Genomic DNA, 24,509 nt, shown 5'->3' with positions numbered 1-24,509 from the left:
GGGCATGAAGTCACTTAACCTAAACTTAATCCTATTATGAAATTAAGTCAACCCACCTTGGAGAGTGTTAGGATGAGTCACCTTCTTGATGGAATTCAAAATAAATTTGATAGGACCCTTAGAGGGTCTAAAAGTGGTTCCCAAGTGTTATTTTGGTGAAAGTAAATTACCCACATAGTAGTAGTATAGGCTAGGGGTTTAAATATAACCATAAGTTGGACTAAGGGGCTTAGGAGACCCTCTAAACTAGTCATTTTCAAGCCAATTCGAAAATCAAAGAGTCACATGACTTTTTTCCTCATCCCATCACTTGGCCAAGTTCCTATTGGTAGAAAGGTACAAGGGTGTAAGAGGGGTAGGTGGGGAGGGAAGTGGAGGTCTTTTTAGGGAGCTTGTGCCAAACTTAGTGGTTGTTCACCCACTCTCTAATTGTAGAGACACTTAGGGTTTGGAGGAAGGAATTTGGAAGCCAAGGAAGGAAAGCTCAGCATCACCATCTCATAGCCATTAGCTTGGAAGGAGGTTAGTGCTTCATGCCATGGATTTTCTTTTTTCATGAAAGTTGAAAGATGGAATTTGTAAAAGTGTTTCTTGTAGGACTTATGTGGTTGTATATGATGCATGTTGTAAATGTTTGTGTATGTGAGTGAGCATGTTGAATCTATTTGCATTTGGTTTTGTTTTCTTGGATTGTGGTTGTAAATTTAATGTTGTGATGGGTGTGAAGGCTTCACTCACCCTTGGGAGGGAAGAGAAGCCTTAGGGTGAAGGGGTTAGTTGGGCTCATCATTGAAGTTGAGAAATCCTTCTCTCAGAGAGGGGATAGTTATCATGGAGTATGGGCTCCATTGAAGCCATATGCCTTTCTATTGTTCTATGGGAGGTATAAGTGAGGATGTGTGAGGAGTAAGTGTTGATAACCTTGTAGAGGCATGTGTTCTTGATAGCTTATTGTATGGGAGGTATAAGTGAGGATATATGAAGAGGAGTAAGTGTTGATAGCCTTGTTGAGGCATGTGTATTGATAGCCTTGTAGTGGCATGCTTCTTGGAAGCCTTATTGGAATATTGCAATTGCAAGATCTGTTGTCTCATAAGGATATGGTATTCTCCTCCTTGAAGAGCCCACCTTCACCCAATGTTTATGATTCCATCTATGAACCATTGTCCAAGCCTTGGTTGGGAATTGTAAATGTGTTGTGAAACTATGGTATTCATGTTGGTTCTTGTTATTATGATGTTGTTTGAATGTATCCCGATTGAGCCTTGTTTCCCCTAGCACAGGGGTGGCCTCCTTGAGGCCTAGGTTGGGAGGTGAGCCTCCATGGTTCTACATTTGTCTTTTGTTGCAGGTTCTTTCTTGAGGCTTTGAACATTTGGAAAGTTGAGTTCCACCCTTATGAAGAAGAAGGCACTAATGTGTTGCATTGAGTAGAGATAAATCCGTCGTGTTATGTGTTTATATTTGTAGCAATGTTGTTCATCCATTTCTCTTGTCAAGAGAATACGAGCCATTTATGTATCATGAAATGGGTATTTCCATTGTGTGTAATATGATATGTTGGTTCACTACCTTATGCTCATGTTGATAAGAGTTTAGTATAGAAGGAATGGAAGAAAATTGATTAAGAATTCTTGTTGAGTTGATATTCTTTGGGGTAGGATTGCATTGAGAAAAAGAATTAGAGTCCAGAATAAGAGATTTTACTTATGTTATCTTTATTCCTATAACCTCATTAAAATAATTTGATGTAATTGCATTCAATCTTGATTTATATTGCATGTAGGTTCTTACTTCCAATTCATAGAGAAAATTGTAGTTCATGATGGATATATCAATGATTAACAAGAGTATATGATGTTCATAAAGTTATGTGCAAACTTTCATTGTGCCTCTTGAATTTGTATCTAGTAATTCTTAATCTTGATAGCGATAGTATAGTTGTTATGAAATAACCATTAGAATACCATATATGGAATAAACATTAGAATATTAAAAGTGTGAACAACATCTATTAGCTCAATTACAAAACATCCATAAGTAAATTATGCAAGAGTAAGAAATTAAACAAAAAAAAAGAGACCTAGGAGAGCACTTTTTAGCTCTCTGGAAAAGGTATGAGGGAGCAAAAAAAATAAAAAGTTCCTACTAATACAGATCAATAAAATACTCAGCTAGATAAAAATAATATTACCTTTAAGAACAACTAATATAATATTAATAAATTTGGACACACATTAATATTGCTCAGACTTTGAGATTTCATTACCTAGGTGTTGACTTTACCCATCATGCTATGACATCCCTATAAAAAAAATAAAATTACTAAAATAATATTGTATTCAAAAAATAATTATTTCACCTCAAGTGGAAGGGCAACCAGGCCTAGAGCTGTACCTGTCCTCAAAGAATTTTTCTTTTTATTTTTCAAATTACAAGTTGTGTGGGGAAGGAATCCACCCCCCCCCCACCCACTTGTCCTTGGCACCCTTCTTAATAATAGGGGCATTTAATGTTAAGGGGGCTTCCTTGTAGGGCACACCACCCTTCCCTCTTCCTTCTCACGTGGGAGGAGGGGGAGTATAAATAAAAGTAAGTAAGTAAGTTTTATAGTCCACGACACTATGCCATAGTTTTTGGGTTTACATATGGTGACAGTGATATGGGACTACCTCGTACTCTTTTTCGAGAGGCGCTTGGCGCTACAAACGAGGCATACATACCCTACCCCCCAGTGGGATTTGAACTTGTGACCTCTCTTTCAAGAGTACAAGTTCTCCACCACTAGGCCAACTCAAGTGGTAATTGGTGGGTAGGGGTAGATAGGTAGGTTAGTATGTAATACATTTCTTTTTAATTTATTTTTTTGTGTTTTTCTTTAAAAATTGTTTAATGCAACAAGTGGGGTGTAGTAGTAAAGTCATAAATTTGTATAATATGTCTTGTGAAAGATGGAAATATTATGTATTTTTGATAATTTTGGGGTTGATGGTACTAGTTTAGTGTAGGAAAATTATAATGGATTTAAATATGTTATAGGTTATAGGTTATAAAGATTAGATTGTTTTAGTTGTTATTAAAATATATTTGTAATATTTGAAGGGATGTTGCATTTGAGTTTAGCACATTGATTATATATTTAGTATATGGATTTTTATTTAGTTATGAATATAGATTGATTTGACCATATTGGACTATAGTATAGTAGGAAAATTTTAAGAATAATATATATGTAATTTATTTTAATATATGTGATTTTAATACATTGGATTATAAATATTTTAGAGATGTATTGGAAATTTCTTCTGGGTAATTAAATCGAACATTGTTTGCAAAAGTAGTAATTTTAGTTAATAATAAATAATAGTAATGTTAGCGAATAAAAGTAAAATATAATAAAATAAAGGGTGTGTAAAAAAAATTTAAATAAAAATAAATAAATAAATAAGTAGAAGTCATCAGTGTTCCAAATAATAATTATAATAATAATTGAATAATAAAAATAATGGTAAACCCAATATTAATAGAAATAAAATGACTAATTGATTAAGTATCTTCCTATTACAACCCTTAGTACTTTTAGCATCACAATTACTCAAATGGTATCTTTTTGCATATTAGGTAACTCATATTGAGTGTAGAAGATTAAGGGTTTCCATCCACAACATCCTAACAGAGCTCCACTCTTAGTAATTAGCTACCAAGTGACCACCCTCTTTAGGAAACTTGTAATTAATTTTTTTTTGAGGAAAACAATGCTTCGTTCCATTATCATTCTTCGTCTCCACCTAGATAGATTAAGTTCTTACCCTCAATTTCTAAATTTTTAAAAAAATTAGTTGTGTTTTTGCCTCGTTTAATTATGGGCATGACATCCGTGGAGTCACTCCTATCTGTACGTGACTCCACGGTCATATACAAATACTCACCCACATTTTGCAATCTCAATCACAATGAACACTTAATTCCAATGTCTTTGATGATTGTTGCAGCAATTCTCTTTTACAGGGAGTAAAGTTGATCTCAACGGTGATTAATATATATATTAGAATATATGTAAAGTAGACTACATATCTATTCTCTCATTTGCATCATCTACAAATTACAAGATTTATATTCACTCTATGTGATATTGATTATTACATCACAAGCATATCACTTACAAGAATTAAATAAGAATATATACATAAGAATTCAAAGTTCATTCACTCTAAATATAAGTCTGATAATTTTAACAGGAACCAATTCTAACCACTTTTTGAAACAAAAAAATTGTTTGGAAAAAAAGTTGGAAAAGTTTAAGAGTTGCAATGCAATATTTTGATAACTTTGTCTTTACCTATCTCCTACTGCTCAAATTCCATTGCATATAGGCCAACCATCACCCTCAACATGGAATATGATCAAATTCATTTATTTTCCTATATTTCTGAGGCCTTTGACCCATTTTGACCAAATTGCTCTTTGTGTGGCTAATGAGGACCTTGAGGTATAGGACCTTACTACAACATGACCAATTAAAACAAAAACATAAATTTGTCAAAATCTTCATGAAGTGCCTTGCACCATCTTTGGAACCGATCATCAACATTTTTCCTCTGAAGATTAGCATTAATTTCTCATGCCCCTCCTTCCCTAGTGCATACAAATCCCTCTCTAACCCCATGTCCCCATGCGGCTACTTAAGTGCAATTAGTGCTTAGATTTAAGTAGATGCACTATCCCCGTACCAATTTTTAATCATGAGAAAGTGATACTTTAGAATCTATCCCTATTTTTTTGGATCAACCATTGTTTAATTTTAAAAAATAAGCTTTGAAATAAATGAGGGGCTTGAATAAGCAGGCACTACTTATTGAGAAAAAAGATGCATGGTTGCATCAGAGAATTTTCCTATTTTTTAATCTCTTATTTCTTCTCAAGAAATTTATCTACAAAATGTATTATTAAGGTTTTTAATTAAACATTCTATTATATGTATACGTGTGTGTGTGTGTGTGTGTGTGTGTGTGTGTGTGTGTGTGTGTGTGTGTGTGTGTGTGTGTGTGTGTGTGTGTGTGTGTGTGTGTGTGTGTGTGTGTGTGTGTGTGTATCCAATAAAATAAGCAAGAAACATAAGTAACCATGGGGCCACCAGCTTAGATATAAGTTGATGCACTATCCCTATGCCAATTTTTAATTATGGGAAAGGGATAATTTAGAATCTATCCCTATTTTTTTGAAGCAACCATTGCTTAATTTTCAAAAATAAGCTTTGAAATAAATGAGGGGCTCGAATAATCAGGCGCTACTCATTGAGAAAAATTAGTCTCCTATTTCTTCTCAAGAAATTTATCTACAAAATTTATTATTAAGGTTTTTAATTAAACATTCTATTATATATATATACAAAGAAATAAGCAAGAAACATTAGTACCATGGGTCCACCAGCTTCACATCATATAGCTAAAAAAGTTGAGCAATAATTACTAGCCAAAATAAGCTTAGCAACCACATAGGGACCTACCCTAAGCCATCATAATAATATTCTTTGACTAAAATGAAGCAAAGTATTCCTCGGATCCTACTTATTAAATAAATTGGCCCTCTTTATAACACATAAAATAAGCATGATGAAACAAAAACTAAAATAAATATTAGACTTCATATTCTTTGCTTAGTGTTAATTGTTCAGAACATGAAAATTACATGACACACTCCAACAATTCTAGCTTTTCCATTTATTAATCATCATCTCCTGAATCAACTCTTTAACAAAATAAGGCAGGGGTCTCATGGGAGGGGCTTGGGCTCTATTTTTGTGGAGTAGGTGGCTCCATGATAATTTGTTAGTGGGGCTAAAGGTCATTTGTCAACAATGTACACTTCATTTTCCCACCAAAATGAAATCCCCGAATAATTTTTATTTTTAAAAAAAAATTTAAACTCATGAAACAAACAACTTCCTTGAATTTAAGAACTATTTTAAAAAAAAAAAATAAAGATTCACACACATGGAACCCTAGCCTAAATTAGCTCCTCAAATATCTCATACTAAGACTACTAAGCACTTGGAGGTAATAAATAGTTGTATCAATAAATGTTTGTCTTTATGCAACCCAAAATGTCATGGATGTAAAGGTTTGCAAGCTATGAAAAGGGTAGAGAGTGAATCTGAATATGCATTCAATTTCATCATTATTGTCATTTTTCTACATTTGTAATGCATAGCAATTAATAGCAGGGAGCATGGCATGTTTGCAACATTTTTAAATGCTCAATTGTAGGAATGCTTCAGATACAACAGATAAGGCCACTAGTAGAGCTCACTTAGGGCAGGTCCCCATGCAGTTGCTAAGCTTATTTTAGCTAGTAGCAGCTACTCCATATTTTTAGCATTAATTTGTGGAGCCAATGGCCCTATAGAACCAAATTTTGCTGCTTAATTTTTAAAATGAAGGTTTGTATAATATTTATTGTGAATAAATGTTAGAAGAGAAAATTTAGGCAAATAAAAAAGAAGAGGAATAAATGGGGTGAAGAAATTTGACATTTTTCCAATAAGCAGTGGCTGCTTATTTTCAACCCCACCTTTTTTCCAAAGCTTATCTTAAGATTTTAAGCTCCATTATTTTAGGAAAAGATTCTAATTTATCCATTCCTCTAAACTTCAAAATTCCATGAAAATATTGTAGTTGCTTAACTTTAAGCATAAGTTATCCATAAACAGTTGCATGGGGATATGGGGTTACAGTGCTTGGTTATAGATATTGAGAGGCTACAAGCCACTAAGGATTTTCTTCTTATTTGTGTCTATGCCAAAAGTTTTCGCAAGTGAACCATTACCTTTCCAATGATTCAGTAGCTCAACCAACTATGGTTGAACATGTTTGCAAACAATGGCCAAATTAGGATTTTTCAATGGCTTACACATCAGAGGAGGTCACTCATAAAAAGGCATACACTACAACAATCTCAAACCCAAGTAATTTAGTATGTCTACCTACAAACTTTTGTTCCACTGTGTATGCCCTTTACTAATTCAAACTGCGACTAATGCGGAGACCAAGAGGCTTCACAACTTCAGTTTCATCACTGTTGTACTTGTTAATATCTGTCAATTTGATGCATAAGTAAGGTTGGAGTCTCATGGAGGCAGGGTTCCATAAAAATAAAGTTGTGGCTGCTGAGAAATTTTAGGAATATTTTAATGGGAGTGGTCCCATTAATTTTACTTTGTATTTCCTCTTAAAAGTTTCACCTCCTAAATTTAAGAAATGTGTAATTGATGAAATATTTTTTTTAAAAAGAAAGAAATTTATTTTCTTTCTAAATTTTTAGTTTTGGTGGGAATAAATTTTACAAATGTTTGACATGTGCCAAATATTGCTCCTAAGCTAGTGGGACTAAACCCAGACCCACCCCATTTTCACCCACTCAATTTTAGAGGCCTAAAAGTGAGGGGCTCCTATTTTCGAGGAAAAGATTCTAAATGATCCTACAGCCCCTCAAATAAATTGTCATGGGACCTCTTGTGCCTAAAAAATAAAGTTGTAGCCCCTCCCATAAGACTCTGCCTAATTCATAACATTTAATCATTACTACTTAGCTGTTCAATTTGATTTGATTCATTCATGACATTAGTCAATAAGTCATTCACCTGGTTAATTCATTGCCAATCACAATAAAGTTAGAGCAGGATATGAAAATTTTCTGTAGAGTAGCTTTCAATTAATAGTTTATACAATGTCAGAAACATAGAAAGATACTCTGATTTGAGGACTGTGGGAATTGACAACATTACCAATGGATATATCCATGCAAATTCATTTCTTATCACTAGCAATGCGCCGATTTCATATGTGCCATTACATGGCTTGCTGTAGAGCAGTTACATTTCTTGGAGTAGATTAGAGCTTATTGTTCTGTCAACATATATAGTTTCTCACCAGGTTATAACTTTAGGTAGGGACCACAACTACAGCGCAGCCCTTGTTTACGTTCATTTTTACCGCTTAATCAATATTTTGTGCTTGCATTTGAAGTTCAAACCCAAGTGAATGTTTCATCGATAATATGCATATATAAAAATAAATGAAGGCTTTAAATTTTGATGATGGTATAATAAAAAAAACAGTCATCATTTTTATGAATCAACTTTTCAAGTGATTTTCAATACTTAATAGCATAATTTATAGTATAGCGCAATGGCTTGGAAGTTAAGATACAGAGGGTTGCCTTCTGGATTGCGAAAGGTTTCACCCAATCTCACTTTATCCCTCGAGAAACTGCACAAATTCGCTCTTCAAGATTATTACACAGAGTCATAGCGACCATAGAATAAACCGTTATGTTTAATTCATATGGTATTTAGACTTGATGACAGTAATGATTCCCATGGCCAATGCTGCCATAAAAGTGGCAATTTGTCATCCACATCTTCTGCAGCTACTGCTCTGTAAGAGTTATGAAAGAAATTCACTCTTCAAGCCAGTCCAAAGTGAATTGTGGCTCCACAATTTCAACTCTAAGATCAGGGATGTAAAAGGCCTTAGCTCGCAACCACTGACTCCCAATCTTCTCGTCGCAGATAACATGTTTAAGGGAGCTTAATCCACAAACACTTCTAGGCAATCTCCTCAGACGAGAACACTCTCTCATGTCAATCACTTCCAATTTCTTGAGTTGACCTATTTCCTCTGGAAGCTCTTTCAAGCCCTCGCACAGCGAAATGTCTAGAAATTCCAGCTGCTCAAGTTCTCCAATTGATGCCGGAAGCTCTTTCAGGCCTGGTAATGCTGATAATCTTAGTGTCTTTAGAGAGCTCAGATTTCCGAGATTATATGGCAAGTTTTCAACAAGATGGCAGTTGGTTACAGACCATGTATGAGCAGAGGGCATATGACAGATTGCAGGGGGCAACTCCTCCAAATCGCTGCAGTGGTCCAAGCTAAATTCATGCAGATTAGAGTCATTGAGTGTGGACATTTTTACAAACCCTTGGCATAAGCTTAGAGAAAGTTTGTCCAAGTTTTGTATTACTTTGCTCTGTTTGGGAATAGTGGGTGCAACCACCCTCTCCAAGCGAACACTTCTGAGTTGAGTGAGTGACGATAAGGCATCTAAACCTTTTATTGTGGCCCTCTGTGAACCCAAATTACATACGATTAAAACTTTGAGTTTCTTCATAGTTTTCAAAAATGGAGGAAGAAAGTATTCTGTTGCAGAAAAGAGTAAAACCAGAGCTTCTGTCTCCGCAAGGTTCATCTCATACCAGTCATTCTCAGCCATGGAACCTGCATAAGATAAATCACATACACAAGTGAATTAGAACATTTTATAGCGCTCAATTATACTAGTAGTTCATGAAAAAAATTGCCATGTTCGATTTTATAGAAGAGGAAGAAAGACAAAATCACAAGAACCCTAATTTTTCAAATAGATCACGGCCTGCAGAATATGCCACTAAATTAAAGTGTTTTATGGATGAGAAATGTAACCCACCTGTGTGAAGAGAAACAATTTGAGCATTAAGTGGTCTATTACGGAGCAATTCCCACTCCTCTGGCAGGCTATACTTTTTCCTGGGTACATGTAACCTCTTTGAATGGATTAGATTGTCTTGGTATCCCATATACCAGGCTAAGTCTCGCACAACAGCGCGCTGTGAAAAGAACAGTTCAGATGCATTTTCGTAAGGGTTTTCTGCTCGGCTTCTGATACAGGAAATTTAACAAACAAGTCAGCTCGATACTTGAAAAAATGGAAACGAAATTTTTTGATAAATGTTAGGATAGACAGGTACCTTTGATTGCCGATTAGATTCAAGAGATTTCTGCTTGCAAGTTCCCGTAACAACATTAGGGCATCCTGCCTCTCCACTTTCCGAACATAAACCCAAATGTCAAGCAGTGCATCGGCGCAGATTTTCTTGCCCGCTGGAAATGAGGCTAAGTCTAGGAAACATTCCCTCCCAACACCATCGAAGAAATCAATACTGTTCAGGCATTTACAAATCCTTTCTCTGCTGTAACGGGATATTGATTTCCGCTGCGACTTTTTCTGTGCGATCTCCCAGGCAACATTAGATTCCCCATTTAATGAGAGAAAATACTCATGACTTAGCAATGGCAATTTATACTGTACGGTGAGGGGGCTTTTGCGGACGGTAGAACCGTATCTGATTGTGATGACAATCTTGTATCCTGGAGCCTCAAATAGTAATTTCCCCAAATTAGCCTTTGACCAATTATGACCCATAAGCTGCCGCTGCAGTTGTACGAGTGCAATTTCAACATTCTGAAATGCAGGCAGCTTTCTCCCAAAGATCTCCTCCCACAAGGCCTCTAAAATCCTGTTCTGATATGATGATTTTGACCAAAGTACGTTTTCAGATATATCTGTATCCACAAAAACAAATTTATTCTGGTAAGCTGCAAAATTACTAAAGAAACCATAATATAGTGCATCCATTCTACAAGCAATTAACCTAAACCAAAAAAATGACTGCAGAAATAAAACAAAAACATATAAAAATCACGTCGGCACCAGAGAATATTTACGGGAAGTAATCTGTTACCTGAAAAATGCACCCCAGAGACGGAGCAATTGGAACAATCCATACTATATTCACCAAAGAGAAATCGTTAGACTAGGAATCGACAAATTCTCCACAAAATTTCGACCTTTATCTCAAGAAACTGGGCAAACTGTTTCAGATCGCAAACTTCTAGTTTTCAGTTGTTGAATTGGAGTCGAGCTCATGGTATATATTACAGAGTGATCGAGAGGCTTCCTTGAACCAACAGATCTATTTCCTCGAACCCCGACGGATATTTCCTCGCGTTTACGGAGAATATTGACCTCCCCGCGGCGAGGAGATAGGTTCCTTGTTCTGTCACATTTCGACCTCTTTCGTTTTCTTTGTCCGCAAAACAGGAAATTGTTGGAAGGTACCACGAAGAGTTTGATTAATTTAGCGTAAAATTCCTTTCTTGGAACATGGACTTTTATGGAGAGAAATTTCTTGGAAATTTAGTCAATTTGAAAAAAATAACGTTGGAGGACTTTTAATCATATGTAATATGGATATAGGACGAACAATATTATTAGTATTTTTCAAAGGCAGGAATACTTTTGTGCATTTATGTAAGTGCTATGACATTTACACTAACCAATCAAATCAAAGAATTTAAAGCATTATATGAAATTTCAAATGTTTATATATTTTTCTAATTTTTCATTATTTTATAAATCACATTTTTCAATCATTCTATTGGTCCATACTATTTTTGGTGAGGGAGAAAATTAATTTTCCTCAACAAAAATACAAATATTTTTTAACAACTTCATTTGGATTAATGAATGCATTAATTACAATTTTATCCTTTTCACATTTGTAACAATTTGATAAGATTTATTTTTTTCAATCATTTTATCTTCCACCCCACACATGTCTAATCAATATTAATTCTCAATAAAAATATAATTTCAATATTTTATATCTTTCTATTTGAATTTCTAATTTTTTTAAAACTTTGATTTTTTAATAAAAGTTGTTAAATTATTAGTATTATTTTACTTTTGTACAAATAAATTAAACAATATTATTTTTTAATTATATTTTATAATAGTGTTTGTAATATGTATAATTGATAAGTGTTACAATTTGTAAATTATATCATTTATTATTATTATTATTTTATATTTAAACAATTTATCATTTAGTTTAAATATATTTAAAACTTAAATATATATTTTGATATTAAATTAATAATTATATTTTACATAAAAAACATACTAAAGGAAATAACCACAAAAAGGAAATAATTCAATTCTAAAAGATATGTAAATTATTATTAAGTTTTTATAGACTATGTATTAAAATTAAATAGTTATATTCTATTTCTTATTTATTACATCATATTTATTCATCAACATCAAATTTATATGTATTGATTGTTTGGGGGTTTTTTTCAACTACTTATGGTTCTCTAGTAGCATGCATAACATGCTTAAACATATAATGTGATACTCCAAATGCTTCGTCACTTCTTCAAGTTCTATAATTCAAATATTGGTATGGATAACTTTCCTCATTGCACATATTTTAAGTTGTCAATGTAGAAGGTGCAAATTTGTCTAAAGCATATGTATTGATCGTAGTATGATATTAGGTACTTAGTGCCATATTGGGGACTTTGGCCTCTTATTCTTGGGCTTAAATGCCCAAATATATAATAACACGAGAACTTAACAACAAAATATGAGCCATCCTAGCATATCACAAGTGCATTTCTAGGCAAAAACTAATGCATTCACAATGTTAATTTAGAACTATTTAACCTTATTCTCACTCATCTACACCTCTACAACCATTATGCATTGGGCAAGAACTATGATGCATTGCGTCTCTTGTTAGTAGTACGTTATAAGTAGTATTGTGACAGTTCATTTAATTTTATTTTTATTTTTATGGAGGGTTTAGACCTGTGAGGCAGCCCAACGAGGCACAAAGCCTACGAGCTACCAACCAACGAAGGCCACCCAAACGTTTTAGGAACCCAATACAGACCCACTTAGTGGTTCACATGCCTAAAACCTCTTCGACTTAGAGCCAAGGACTGAGGAGCATCCACGCTGCCAAATTTGCCTAGGGCACGATCCCGGCCTCATCCCTTATGATGTCCTTGGGCCTTGCACTCAACAAGACTTGATCCCTAGTGGGCTCTTTGTGAGCCATTCAACTTCACCGGTAGACCAAGGGCCCTTTGAGAATTTGATTATTTTTATATATCTTATGTTTTTAAAAGATACATGACAATTTTAAACTTTTTTAATCTTTACAAATTGATTTTTTAATTAGTTTTCTATATTTTATTAAATATATAAATTTTATGTCTTACTTCATTATTATATGGTCGTTATTTTCTCTAACTTATTTTTTATCACTCTTTTTTTTTTTGGCTTACCCTGACCATATTGTATGGATGATTTTTTATGCTCGTCTCTTATGATTTCTAAAATTCTATATTGAATAGTTTATAAAAATGTTAAAATAAGTTTTATATATATATATATATATATATATATATATATATATATATATATATATATATATATATATATATATATATATATATATATATATATATATATATATATATATATATATATATATATATATATATATATATATATATATCTATATATATATATATATATATATAAAGTAATCATAAAGTAACTATAATGCTAGTCATATTATAATTATTCTTTATTCAGTATTGATTAAAATATGTTAATTCGAAATTATAATAGAATTTTAAACTAAAAATTAAAAATCATTGTTCTTACACACTAATAAAATTTAAATTATAAGGCAAGAGCTTACAACACAATGGTAAATTGTGAGCCTCTTATCAAAGAGGTCTTGGGTTCAAATCTACCCGTGCTTAATAAAATAATAATTAATAACAATAGGGTATGTGCAGGATCATGGTGTGCCAAAAACTGGCAATGTGAAAAAAATAGAGTTTGAACACGTCTAAAAGCGCTTCAAAATTCGCTCTGACTTTTTTTCACCTATCCAGGTACCAAACCTGGAAAGTAAGGCCCAAGCCTTATCGGATATCCGATATGAGATCGGATATCAAATCTCATATCGGATATCGGATCTCATATCGGATATCCGATATGAGATCCGATATCCGATATCGGCGGCATAAAAATTGGAGGGAAAAGGGACAAAAATTAGAGGGAAAAACAAATTTGTAAGTGATATAACTAATTTGAGTTATGAAATATGTAAAGATATAATATATAATCTATAAATATATAATATAATAACATAAATATTATATATAAAATAATATATAATCTATATATTATATAATAATATAATATAATATTATATATATATATATATATATATATATAACGTAATGTAAAGATATAATATATAATCTATTAATATATAATAATATATTATGTTATTATTATTATTATTATCTATAAATATAATATATATTATTATAATATATTATTATTATATTTACTATATTTTTATTAAATATAATAACGTAATATATTATATATATGTTATTAATGTAATCACCTAAAAATGGTCATCTAGACTATTAGCCCCCTTTTCAACATTTTGGCTAAATTAATTTAATCACTTACCTAAGCCAAATTGCTAATAATCAATTTATTTGATTATAACCTATAGTTTGACTATGCTATCCTAAGTTCATTATTTGATTAAAAGAACATGTCCCCTTTTAATTAAATAAAAGACCCCATTCTTCTAACCCACTTAAAGTGCACACATAAAGTCTTTTTTCTATTTTGCAATTAAAAGAAAAGGCTTTGTGACTTTTGTCTTATATGACAAGTCAACTTATATTCTATTGGTTGATTTGTGTGTGCACATGGATCACTCCTATTTTCGAATTCCACCGTTGATCATCCACCATCTTCATCTTGATCTCCACCGTCCATACATCTTTAAAAGGGAGAGAGCTTTCCCCCTCAATCAATCCATCTTTTGAACATTGTTATGCTGCAGGTTTTCTAACAGGTTTTATTTGGAGCTTTGTGGAGAACTTCTCTTCCTTGTCTACATTCTCTCATCCATGGCATTCTAGCTTAGCTTTCATTTTTACATGTAGCTTAATCTCACATAGCTTAATAATGGTATTGTAACACTCTCATGCATGTTTTAGCATAGCTGCACTTTGCATATTCATTCTAGTGTAGTCTTCATATTTGCATTTGCATCCTTGAGGAACTCCTTGGGACATTTGCATTCTTGCATCTTGTCTTTGGAACCTCCCATTGCATGGTTTACTAGCAAGAAGAGTATCTCTAAGGCTCATCTGAGAGCCCTTGAACTTGAAATACACTCTCTTGCACTCCATGGATAGGGAGCTCTAAGCCGGCATCCAAGCATTCCAACTCATGGAATCGTTTGGATAGAAGGGTTTAGAGTGGGACACTTTCGAGTGTACATTTTTGGCGCCCACCGTGGGGCTTGAATCAAATTTTCAGCTCCATTTGCTTTCATTTCTTATCTCTGGTTTTTTACAGCAGCATATTGGGTCTAATCAAATGCTTTTGTAGAATTTTTACTTTGGTTTTAAGGTCAAGCCATAAGTAAATTGGTTTGAAGGCCAAAAACTTAGTTGGTTTAAATATTTGATCATATCTTTTAAACCGCTTAGAATTTGGTTCTGAAATTTTGTTTGCAGGTTGGGTATATGCTCAAAATGTCTCACTCCAATTTTCAGAGCATTTTGACGTGATTTTCGGGAGTTGTGAGTTTTTCTTTGTTTTTCATAAAAAGTTGTTTCTGATCGCAAATCAGCGATTTTTTTTAAAAAACTTACATTTTCAGAAAGATTTTTCAATTCTAATGGGGGTTCTTTCTTTGTGTTTTTAATTTTGAGATCGTATTAAGGATAAAAAATTCGATTTGATAAATTTGGTCTGTTTTGACAAAATCAATCTCTAGGGAGCAAATGAAGAGATTTTTAAAAATTTCTTGCATTTTTGGAAAGCTCTCTAATTTTTAACAGGGGTCTCTTTTTTTTATTTTCATTTTTGGATACGAAATCATAGCAAAAAATTCCAATCTTGTTGACTAGGTCAAAACCGAAGAGTAAAAATGAAAGCATTTGTGATTAACTTGCACTTTCTTTGCATGTACTTGGTTGGAGGATAAATTAGATTTTTGAAGCAACTCACCACTTTTTATTGTAGATTTTTATGTTATTTCACACTAACTTTTTTTGCTAACAAGTTGTGATTTCAGGTTGCCATCCTTGTGAAAAAAATTGAAACATTGCATAAAAAGAACGCATGTCAAAGCTTCAAATGCACAAGGGCTACTAACGATTGTTTGCAGGGCTGCCCAAAGCATAAAAACCCAAATTTTTTGCTTTTTTGTTTTCATGTGTGGCATTGAATAATTGTTCATTTTTCATAGGCACATAAAACTTGTGATTGGAGTCTTTTGGTAATAGGAGAGTATGCTCTTCACCCTTGTGGTGAATCAGAAATCTTGACTTGCCATTTGGTTTCAAAAGCAAGGGGTAACTGAATCTTCTTGGCATGTTTGGGAGAAAATGATTGGAATAGGAGAGTATGCTCTTCACCCTTGTGGTGAATCAGAAATCTTGACTTTCAAAAGTTGATCCACTCTTTGTGTAGTTAGAATCCTTTAGAGGGCCTGCTCTCGGACAACCTGAGAGGAACGACCCAAGTGGGGACAAGCAGATTACCCGGCTCTTCCAACCCACTATAAACTCAAGGCTACCAAGGACACAAAACTTTGGTAGACATAGTGTTTGTCTTTGCCTAGTGTGATTGCTTATGAGATTTCGACCATAGGGAGATCACTAGGCAAGAATGCTTAAGGTACTCTTGTGATCGCGAGATCGGTTACTCATCGCAAGGTGAGGTGTCCCGTAATTGGGAGCAAGAGGAACACTATGAACGGAAGCCCTATCTAAACACCCTAAGTTAGTAACTACCCTTTTTAGCCACTCAACTTCTTGGTGCAAGGATTGATCCTAGTGGACTACCCGGATCACCCCAAGATTTACACTCACCATATGTGTTCCCTTGGTTATGCTTATGGCATTTCCATGACAAAGCCAATATCTCTTGTGGGCAACCACTTGGTGTGAGGCGAAGGAGCATCAAGCGTGGGCCAAGTTGTTGAGTAATGAACCATGTCTTTTAGGTAGATATTGCTTGATGTGTTCTCAAATGTGGTATACTTGTGAAAATCTTTTGAACATACACATGACGATAATTCTAGAAAATTCTTTTGAGACGTCACATATGCTTGTATCATGCAAGGTTGTTTTTTCCCTTGCTTGAGTGTTTGAAGAATACTCCATGTGTCACTATCTTGCTTGGAAAGAAATTGCTTTTGAACATCAAACTTGCTATGCTATCAACTATTGTCAAACTTTGTCAACCAAGTCAAAACATCAAATGCAAACATTTTCTTGTGTTGCTTGCTAAGGGGAGTCTCATCATTTGATTTTTATTTTCTATGTCTCTAGTGCTTAAACATGCTTAAAGTGGCTCTTTGGTCTTAGTGCTCTTGGTCTTCCTATCTTCATGGTCTATGTTTGCTTGCTAGTTATCCTTTTGCTAAAATGGTTACCTTGATTTCTTGACTACACTCTTGGGTTGGAGAGTTGTTCACTTGTCACCCCGCTTGCTCTATCTATTTGGCTATTTTGGCATCTTTCCTAGCTATTGACTTGAGTCATTCATGTCGTAAATTTCTTGGACATATTTTTTGACAAGTCACTTTAATCTCTCTCTAATATCTTGGCAAGTGAACACTCTACCTCCTATAGTTTCAACATCAAGTTATCTTCTAGGCTATTTTATGCTTGGCTTTGCATCTAAAACTATGGGATCTAAACCTTGTGCTACCAAACTTCAACTGAATCTAGATGATCATGATATCCTCCATGTTACTAAAGAGTCTCAAGATCTATATGTGCAATACAAAGAACTAGAAGAGACAAATGATCTTTCTTACCTTCATCTCTCTAAGCGCATGACAGAAATGAAGTCTAAACTTGAGAAAAGGTTAGAGGAGAAGATTGCATCATTACATGAATCTTCCTTAAGGTCTTTACATGCATGTGAGTCACCTTCTTTGAGGTCATCCTCTTCTTCTAGGTCTACATACTCTACTTCAAGACATCAAATGTCTTCATCTTCTAGATCTAAAGACCTCTTTAGAGAACAAGCAAGTGATACCTCCTTTGAGCCTATGCTAAAATTTCAAGATGGACCTATCTTTGACCAACCTAATGATGAAGACATGGATGCATACCATTCACTTGAGAAACAAAAAAAAGACTCTAGACATACTTCTAATAGAACTTTTGCTCGCTTGGAAGATTCTTATGATGACACTTTGCAAAAACTTCTTAGGAATAAGATCATTATGTTACCAAAGTCTAGCTCATATGGAAATCCATTCTTGGATACCTATTGTACCTATCATCGATCTAATGACCATGCTACTTCAGATTGCATTGAGCTAAAACATAAAATCCAAGATCTTATTGATAATGGAATTATTGATACCTCTAATAATTCATGCAATGAGGATACTTTTCTTGAGCAAGATTACATTGATGAACCTATGTCTAGTAGTGGCTCCATTACATCTTCCACTTCTTCCAACACTCATGCATCTCCCAACACTTCAAATATTTCCAACATGCCTCCATCAAATAAAGAACCTAATAGTTTCCACATTGACTATGCGTACCCTCAAGGGCTACCTCTAAAAGAAACTCAAGCTAACCTTCACTTGGCTACAAACCTTTTCCATGCTACTAATCCTAAACATCCTCAACCTTCATGCACTACTATTCCTAGTCCAAGCACTACTCCATTCACTCTTCATTCTCCCTTGTCCTTAGAAGTGGCTCCATGTCAAGAGGACTCTCAAAAAGAAAAATCTATAAATGTTAAGAAAGATCAAGATCAAGCACCCTTTCATCTCTTTCAAGATTTTTCTCCTCCATATCCTATATCTTATCCACCTCCTAAGTATGATGAAGACACCACTTCCATTATCCCCCTTGAGCTTACTAAAAATTATGAGAAAAGTTCTCTTCATATGCTATCCAAAGCTACTTGTCAAGATCAAAGCATCCCATCATGTTCTACTTCTCCACATCCACTTCAAAATTGTGCTCAAGCTTCAATTGCTTCTATTAAAAATGTTGTTCCTATCAAAGGTACTCATGAGTCTATTGATGGCTTTGACCATGTTGCTCACTCTAAAGATGTTGATATCCATTTTCACTATCCATTTGCATCTCCTAAGTCTATCCTTGGTCCTTATCCATCTAAGCTAAAGCATTCGAACCTTCCATCCATATTGGGGCCTTATGTTCCTCCATCTCCTACATTCACTCCTAGCTCATTCCCTAGCTCTCCCATCATACCTCAAGATCAACAAAGACACTCATCCTTGATGACTTATCACCCATCTATTCATCTAAACCAGTTATATCATCCTTATTCATCCACAAATCCCAAGTCCTTTGGAAGTGAGAATAAACATAAGAATCCATTGAAAAATGAAGATCACTATGTCCCATCTAATCGACATGTGAATGCTAAGAAGGAAAATGCACAAAAGAGACTACAAAGGTCCACTATTAAGAGAGCTAAATCAAAGAAAATGTGGGTTCCTAAATCCATCATTGAAGAAATGCACTCTCAAGCACCCAAAGAACGAGGAAAATCTAAAGCTATGTGGATTCCCAAGTCTCTTTTAAAAGACTTGAATATTGAAAATATTTCAAAGTTGACATTCAAGCTTCCAAAGGCTTCCATTCCATCTTCTTCCAAAAATCTTCCTAAAAATATTCTAAAGCCTTTCACTCCACTTTTTTCCAAATCTTTTCTACCACCTCATACTTCTAAATCTCAAGCTATTTCATCCATGACTTCTCCATTGTTCCAATACCCTTCAAGGTGTGTGTCAATGTTGATCTTGTCCAATATTTCAGCTTCCACATGAAATCCTCTAAAGCTTACACTTACTTTCGATACATGAACTCTTATCCTCAATATATTCTTCCTACTACCATTTCCCTTTCATCACCCTATCAACATCTTTGAGCATACCTTTCTATGGTCTTGGCTTATCATGGCTTATCTTTCCTATAAGAGCACTATCTAAATTCAAAAAGCTTGAGCTCTTTCTAAAAATTCAAAAAAAAAAAAAGAAAAAAAAAATGAAAAATGAAAAAAAGAAAATAAAATGAAAATGTGCCTTGGTGAAAACTACTTCTTGTGGCACCTTGGTAGCAAAAGTAAAGAGAAATAAATTTATCCTATGGTGAAAACTACTTCTTGTGGCACCTTGGATAAGTACCATGATGAAAACCTGGCAAATAGGCATCATGTGTAATTCTTCCATCATCCATCTATCCCCTCTTCTCTCTTTGATCTTGAAAATGTTGAGCTATCTTTGCATATTGGCTATCTTATCCACTAGATTTTCTATTGTGCTCTCCCATTCACTCATAGCCTCTATCACCTAATATCGGGCATAAAAATTGGAGGGAAAAGGGACAAAAATTAGAGGGAAAAACAAATTTGTAAGTGATATAACTAATTTGAGTTATGAAATATGTAAAGATATAATATATAATCTATAAATATATAATATAATAACATAAATATTATATATAAAATAATATATAATCTATATATTATATAATAATATAATATAATATTATATATATATATATATATATATATATATATAACGTAATGTAAAGATATAATATATAATCTATTAATATATAATAATATATTATGTTATTATTATTATTATTATCTATAAATATAATATATATTATTATAATATATTATTATTATATTTACTATATTTTTATTAAATATAATAACGTAATATATTATATATATGTTATTAATACATATTATTATTATTATCATATATAAATTATAATCTATAATATATTCTTATTATTATTATTATCATATGTAAATTATAATATATAATATATTATGTTATTATTATTATAATCTATATATATATATATATATATATATATATATATATATATATATATATATATATATATATGATTGTTATACTATATTATTATTATTTTTACTATATTATTTCTAGTGGAGTCATTTATATGGGTCAAAAGGGCTCACAGGATGACCTATGACCCCTTTCGACACATTCCATGATGACATATGTCCCTAAGGGATCCTAGGACCCCTAGGGACATATTAGAATAGTTCATATGGGTCGAAGGGGGTCATAGGATGACCTATGAACCCTTTCGACATATTACAAGACAACATTTGTCCCTAGGGGTCCTAGGACCCTTAGGGACATATTAGAATCATTCGTATGGGTCGAAGGGGGTCATAGGGTGACCAATGACCACCTTCAACACATTCCACGATGACATATGTCCTTAGGGGTCTTAGGACCCCTAAGGACATATTAGAATCATTCATATGGGTTGAAGGGAATCATAGGATGACATATGACCCCCTTCGACATATTCCACGATGACATATGTCCCTAAGGGTCCTAAGACCCCTAGGGACATATTAGAATCTTTCATATGGTTTGAAGGGGGTCATAGGGTGAACTATGATCCCCTTCGACACATTACATGATGACATATGTCCCTAGGGGTCCTAGGACACCTAGGGACATATTAGAATGCTTCATATGGGTCAAAGGGGGTCATAGGTTGACCTATGACCCTCTTTGACCTATTAAATGATGACATATGTCTGTAGGGGTCCTAGGACCCCTAGGGACATATTAGAATCATTCTTATGCGTCAAAGGGGCTCATAGGGTGACCTATGACCCCCTTCGACCCATTAGATGACGACATATGTCCCTAGGGGTCCTAGGACCCCTAAGGACATATTAGAATCGTTCTTATGGGTCAAAGGGGGTCATACGTTGATATATGACCCTTTTCGACACATTACATGACGACATATGTCCCTAGGGGTCCTAGGACACCTAGGGACATATTAGAATGCTTCATTTGGGTCAAACGGTGTCATAGGTTAACCTATGACCCCCTTCGACCCATTAAATGATGACATATATAGCTAGGGGTCCTAGGACCCCTAGGGACATATTACAATCACTCTTATGGGTCACAGGGGGTCATAGGTTGACCTCTAACCCCCTCTAACCCATTACATGACGACATATGTTATGTTTCATATGGGTCAAAGGGGGTCATAGGTTGACCTATGACCCCCTTCGACCCATTAAATGACAACATATATCCCTAGGGGTCCTAGGACCCCTAGGGACATATTAGAATCTTCAACCCATTACATGACGACATATGTCCCTAGGGGTCTTAGGATCCCTAGGGACATATTAGAATCATTCATATGGGTTAAAGGGGGTCATAGATTGACCTATGACCCTGTTCGACCCATTACATGATGACATATGTCCCTAGGGGTCCTAGGATCCCTCAGGACATATTAGAATCGTTCATATGGGTCAAAGGAGGTCATAGGTTTACCAATGACCCCCTTTGACCCATTAAATGACAACATATGTCCCTACCGATCCTAGGACCCCTAGGGACATATTAGAACTGTTCTTATGGATCAACGGGGGTCATAGGTTGACCTATGACCCCCTTCAACCCATTAAATGATGACATTTGTCCCCAGGGGTGCTAGGACCCCTAAGGACATATTACAATCATTCTTATGGGTCAAAGGGGGTCATAGGTTGACCTATAATCCCCTTTGACCCATTACATGACTACATATGTCCCTAGGGGTCCTAAGACCCCTAGGGACATATTAGAATCCTTCTAATCTGTCAAAGGGAGTCATAGGGTGACCTATGACCCCCTTCGACCCATTACCTGACGACATATGTCCATAGGGGTCCTAAAACCCCTAGGGACATATTAGAATACTTCATATGGGTCAAAGCGGGTCATAGGTTGACATATGACCCTCTTCAACCCATCAAATGATGACATATCTCCCTAGGGGTCCTAGGACCCCTAGGGACATATTAGAATCATTTTTATGGCTCAAAGGAGGTCACAGGTTAACCTCTAACCCCCTTCGACATATTACATGACGACGTATGTCCCTAGGGGTCTTAGGACCCCTAGGAACATATTAGATTCGTTCATATGGGTCAAAGGGGGTCATAGGTTGACCTATGACCCCCTTCGAACCATTAAATGATGACATATGTCCCTAGGGGTCCTAGGAGCCCTAGGGACATATTAGAATCATTCTTATGAGTCAAAGGGGGTCATAGGTTGAACTATGACCCCCTTTGACCAATCACATGATGACATATTTTCCTAGGGGTCCTAGGACCCCTAGGAACGTCTTAGAATTGTTCACGACCCATTACATGATGACATAGTCCTTAGGGGTCCTAGGACCCCTAGGGACATATTAGAATCTTTCATATGGGTCTAAGGGGGTCATAGGTTGACCTATGACCCCCTTCGACCCGTTATATGATGACATATGTCCCTAGGGGTCCTAGGACCCGTAGGGACATATTAGAATCGTTCATATGGATCAAAGCGGGTCATAGGTTGACCTATGACCCCCTTCGACCCATTAAATGATGACATATGTACCTAGCGGTCCTAGGACCCCTAGGGACATATTAGAATCATTCTTATGGGTCAAAGGGAGTCATACGTTGTCCTATGACCCCCTTTGACCCTTTAAATGATGACATATGTCCCTAGCGGTCCTAGGACCCCTAGAGACATATTAGAATCATTCTTATGGGTTCAAGGGCGTCATAGGTTGAACTATGACCCCTATGACCCCCTTCGACAGATTACATGATGACATATGTCCCTAGGTGTCCTAGGACCCCTAGGGACATATTAGAATTGTTCATATGGGTCAAATGGGGTCATAGTTTGACCTATGACCCCCTTCGACCCATTACATGATGACATATGTCCCTAGGGGTCCTACGATCCCTAGGGACATATTAGAATCGTTCATATGGGTCAAAGTGGCTCTGAGGTTGATTTATGACCCTCTTCGACCCATAAAAATGATTCTAATATCTACCTAGGGGTCCTAGGACCCCTAAGAACATATGTCATCATTTAATAGGTCGAAGGGGATCATAGGTACCCCTATGAGGCCCTTTGACCCATAAGAACGATTCTAATATGTCCCTATGGTTCCTAGGACCCCTTAGGGACATATGTCATCATGTAATGGATCGAAGGGGGTCATAGGTCAACCTATGACCCCCTTAGACCCATAATAACGATTCTTATATGTCCCTAGGTGTCCTAGGAACCCTAGCGACATATGTCGTCATGTAATTAGTCGAAGGGGGTGATAGGTCACCCTATGACCCCCTTTGACCCATATGAACGATTCTAATATGTCCCTAGGGGTCCTAGGACCCCTTGCTATATATGTCATCATTTAAGGGGTCGAAGGAGGTCATAGGTTAACCTATGACACCCTTTGACCCATATGAAGCACTCTAATATGTCCCTAGGTGTCCTAGGACCCCTAGGGACATATGTCGTCATGTAATGTGTCAAAGAGGGTCATAAGTCAACCTATGACCCCCTTTGACCGATAAAGACATATGTCATCATCTAATGGGTCGAAGGGGGTCATAGGTCACCCTATGAGCCCCTTTGACCCATAAGAACGATTCTAATATGTCCCTAGGGGTCCTAGGACCCCTAAGGACATATGTGGTCATGTAATTGGTCGAAGGGGGTCATAGGTCAACCTATGACCCCCTTTGACCCATAAGAACGATTCTAATATGTCCTTGGGGGTCCTAGGACCCCTAGGAACATATGTTATCATTTAATGGGTCGAAGGAGATCATAGGTCAACTTATGATTGCCTTTGACCCATAAGAATGATTGCAATATGTCCCTAGGTGTCCTGGGACTCCTATGTACATATGTC

The 24,509-nt window shown here is 35.2% G+C and overlaps 1 protein-coding gene across 1 annotated transcript in view; it reads right to left on the bottom strand.

The window, feature by feature from the left end:
• Positions 1 to 8,317: 8,317 nt before the first annotated feature.
• LOC149560596 (uncharacterized) overlaps positions 8,318 to 24,509 on the bottom strand; it is a 95,488-nt gene continuing 79,296 nt past the window's right edge. The window contains exons 9-13 of the mRNA XM_089827649.1: positions 10,756 to 11,004; positions 10,559 to 10,602; positions 9,785 to 10,468; positions 9,484 to 9,695; positions 8,318 to 9,275 (exon numbers count right to left, since the gene is read on the bottom strand). Coding sequence (XP_089683775.1) covers positions 8,458 to 9,275; positions 9,484 to 9,695; positions 9,785 to 10,468; positions 10,559 to 10,602; positions 10,756 to 11,004 — 2,007 coding nt within the window. The 3' untranslated portion in view covers positions 8,318 to 8,457. The remainder of the gene's footprint in view (positions 9,276 to 9,483; positions 9,696 to 9,784; positions 10,469 to 10,558; positions 10,603 to 10,755; positions 11,005 to 24,509) is intronic.

The sequence above is a fragment of the Cupressus sempervirens genome, chromosome 4, assembly GCF_028749045.1.
Source record: "Cupressus sempervirens isolate cs-2001-9-10 chromosome 4, ASM2874904v1, whole genome shotgun sequence".
Classification (NCBI taxonomy): Eukaryota; Viridiplantae; Streptophyta; class Pinopsida; order Cupressales; family Cupressaceae; genus Cupressus; species Cupressus sempervirens.
Note: the sequence above shows the minus strand (reverse complement) of the source record. Positions and strands in the feature narration are given on the sequence as shown.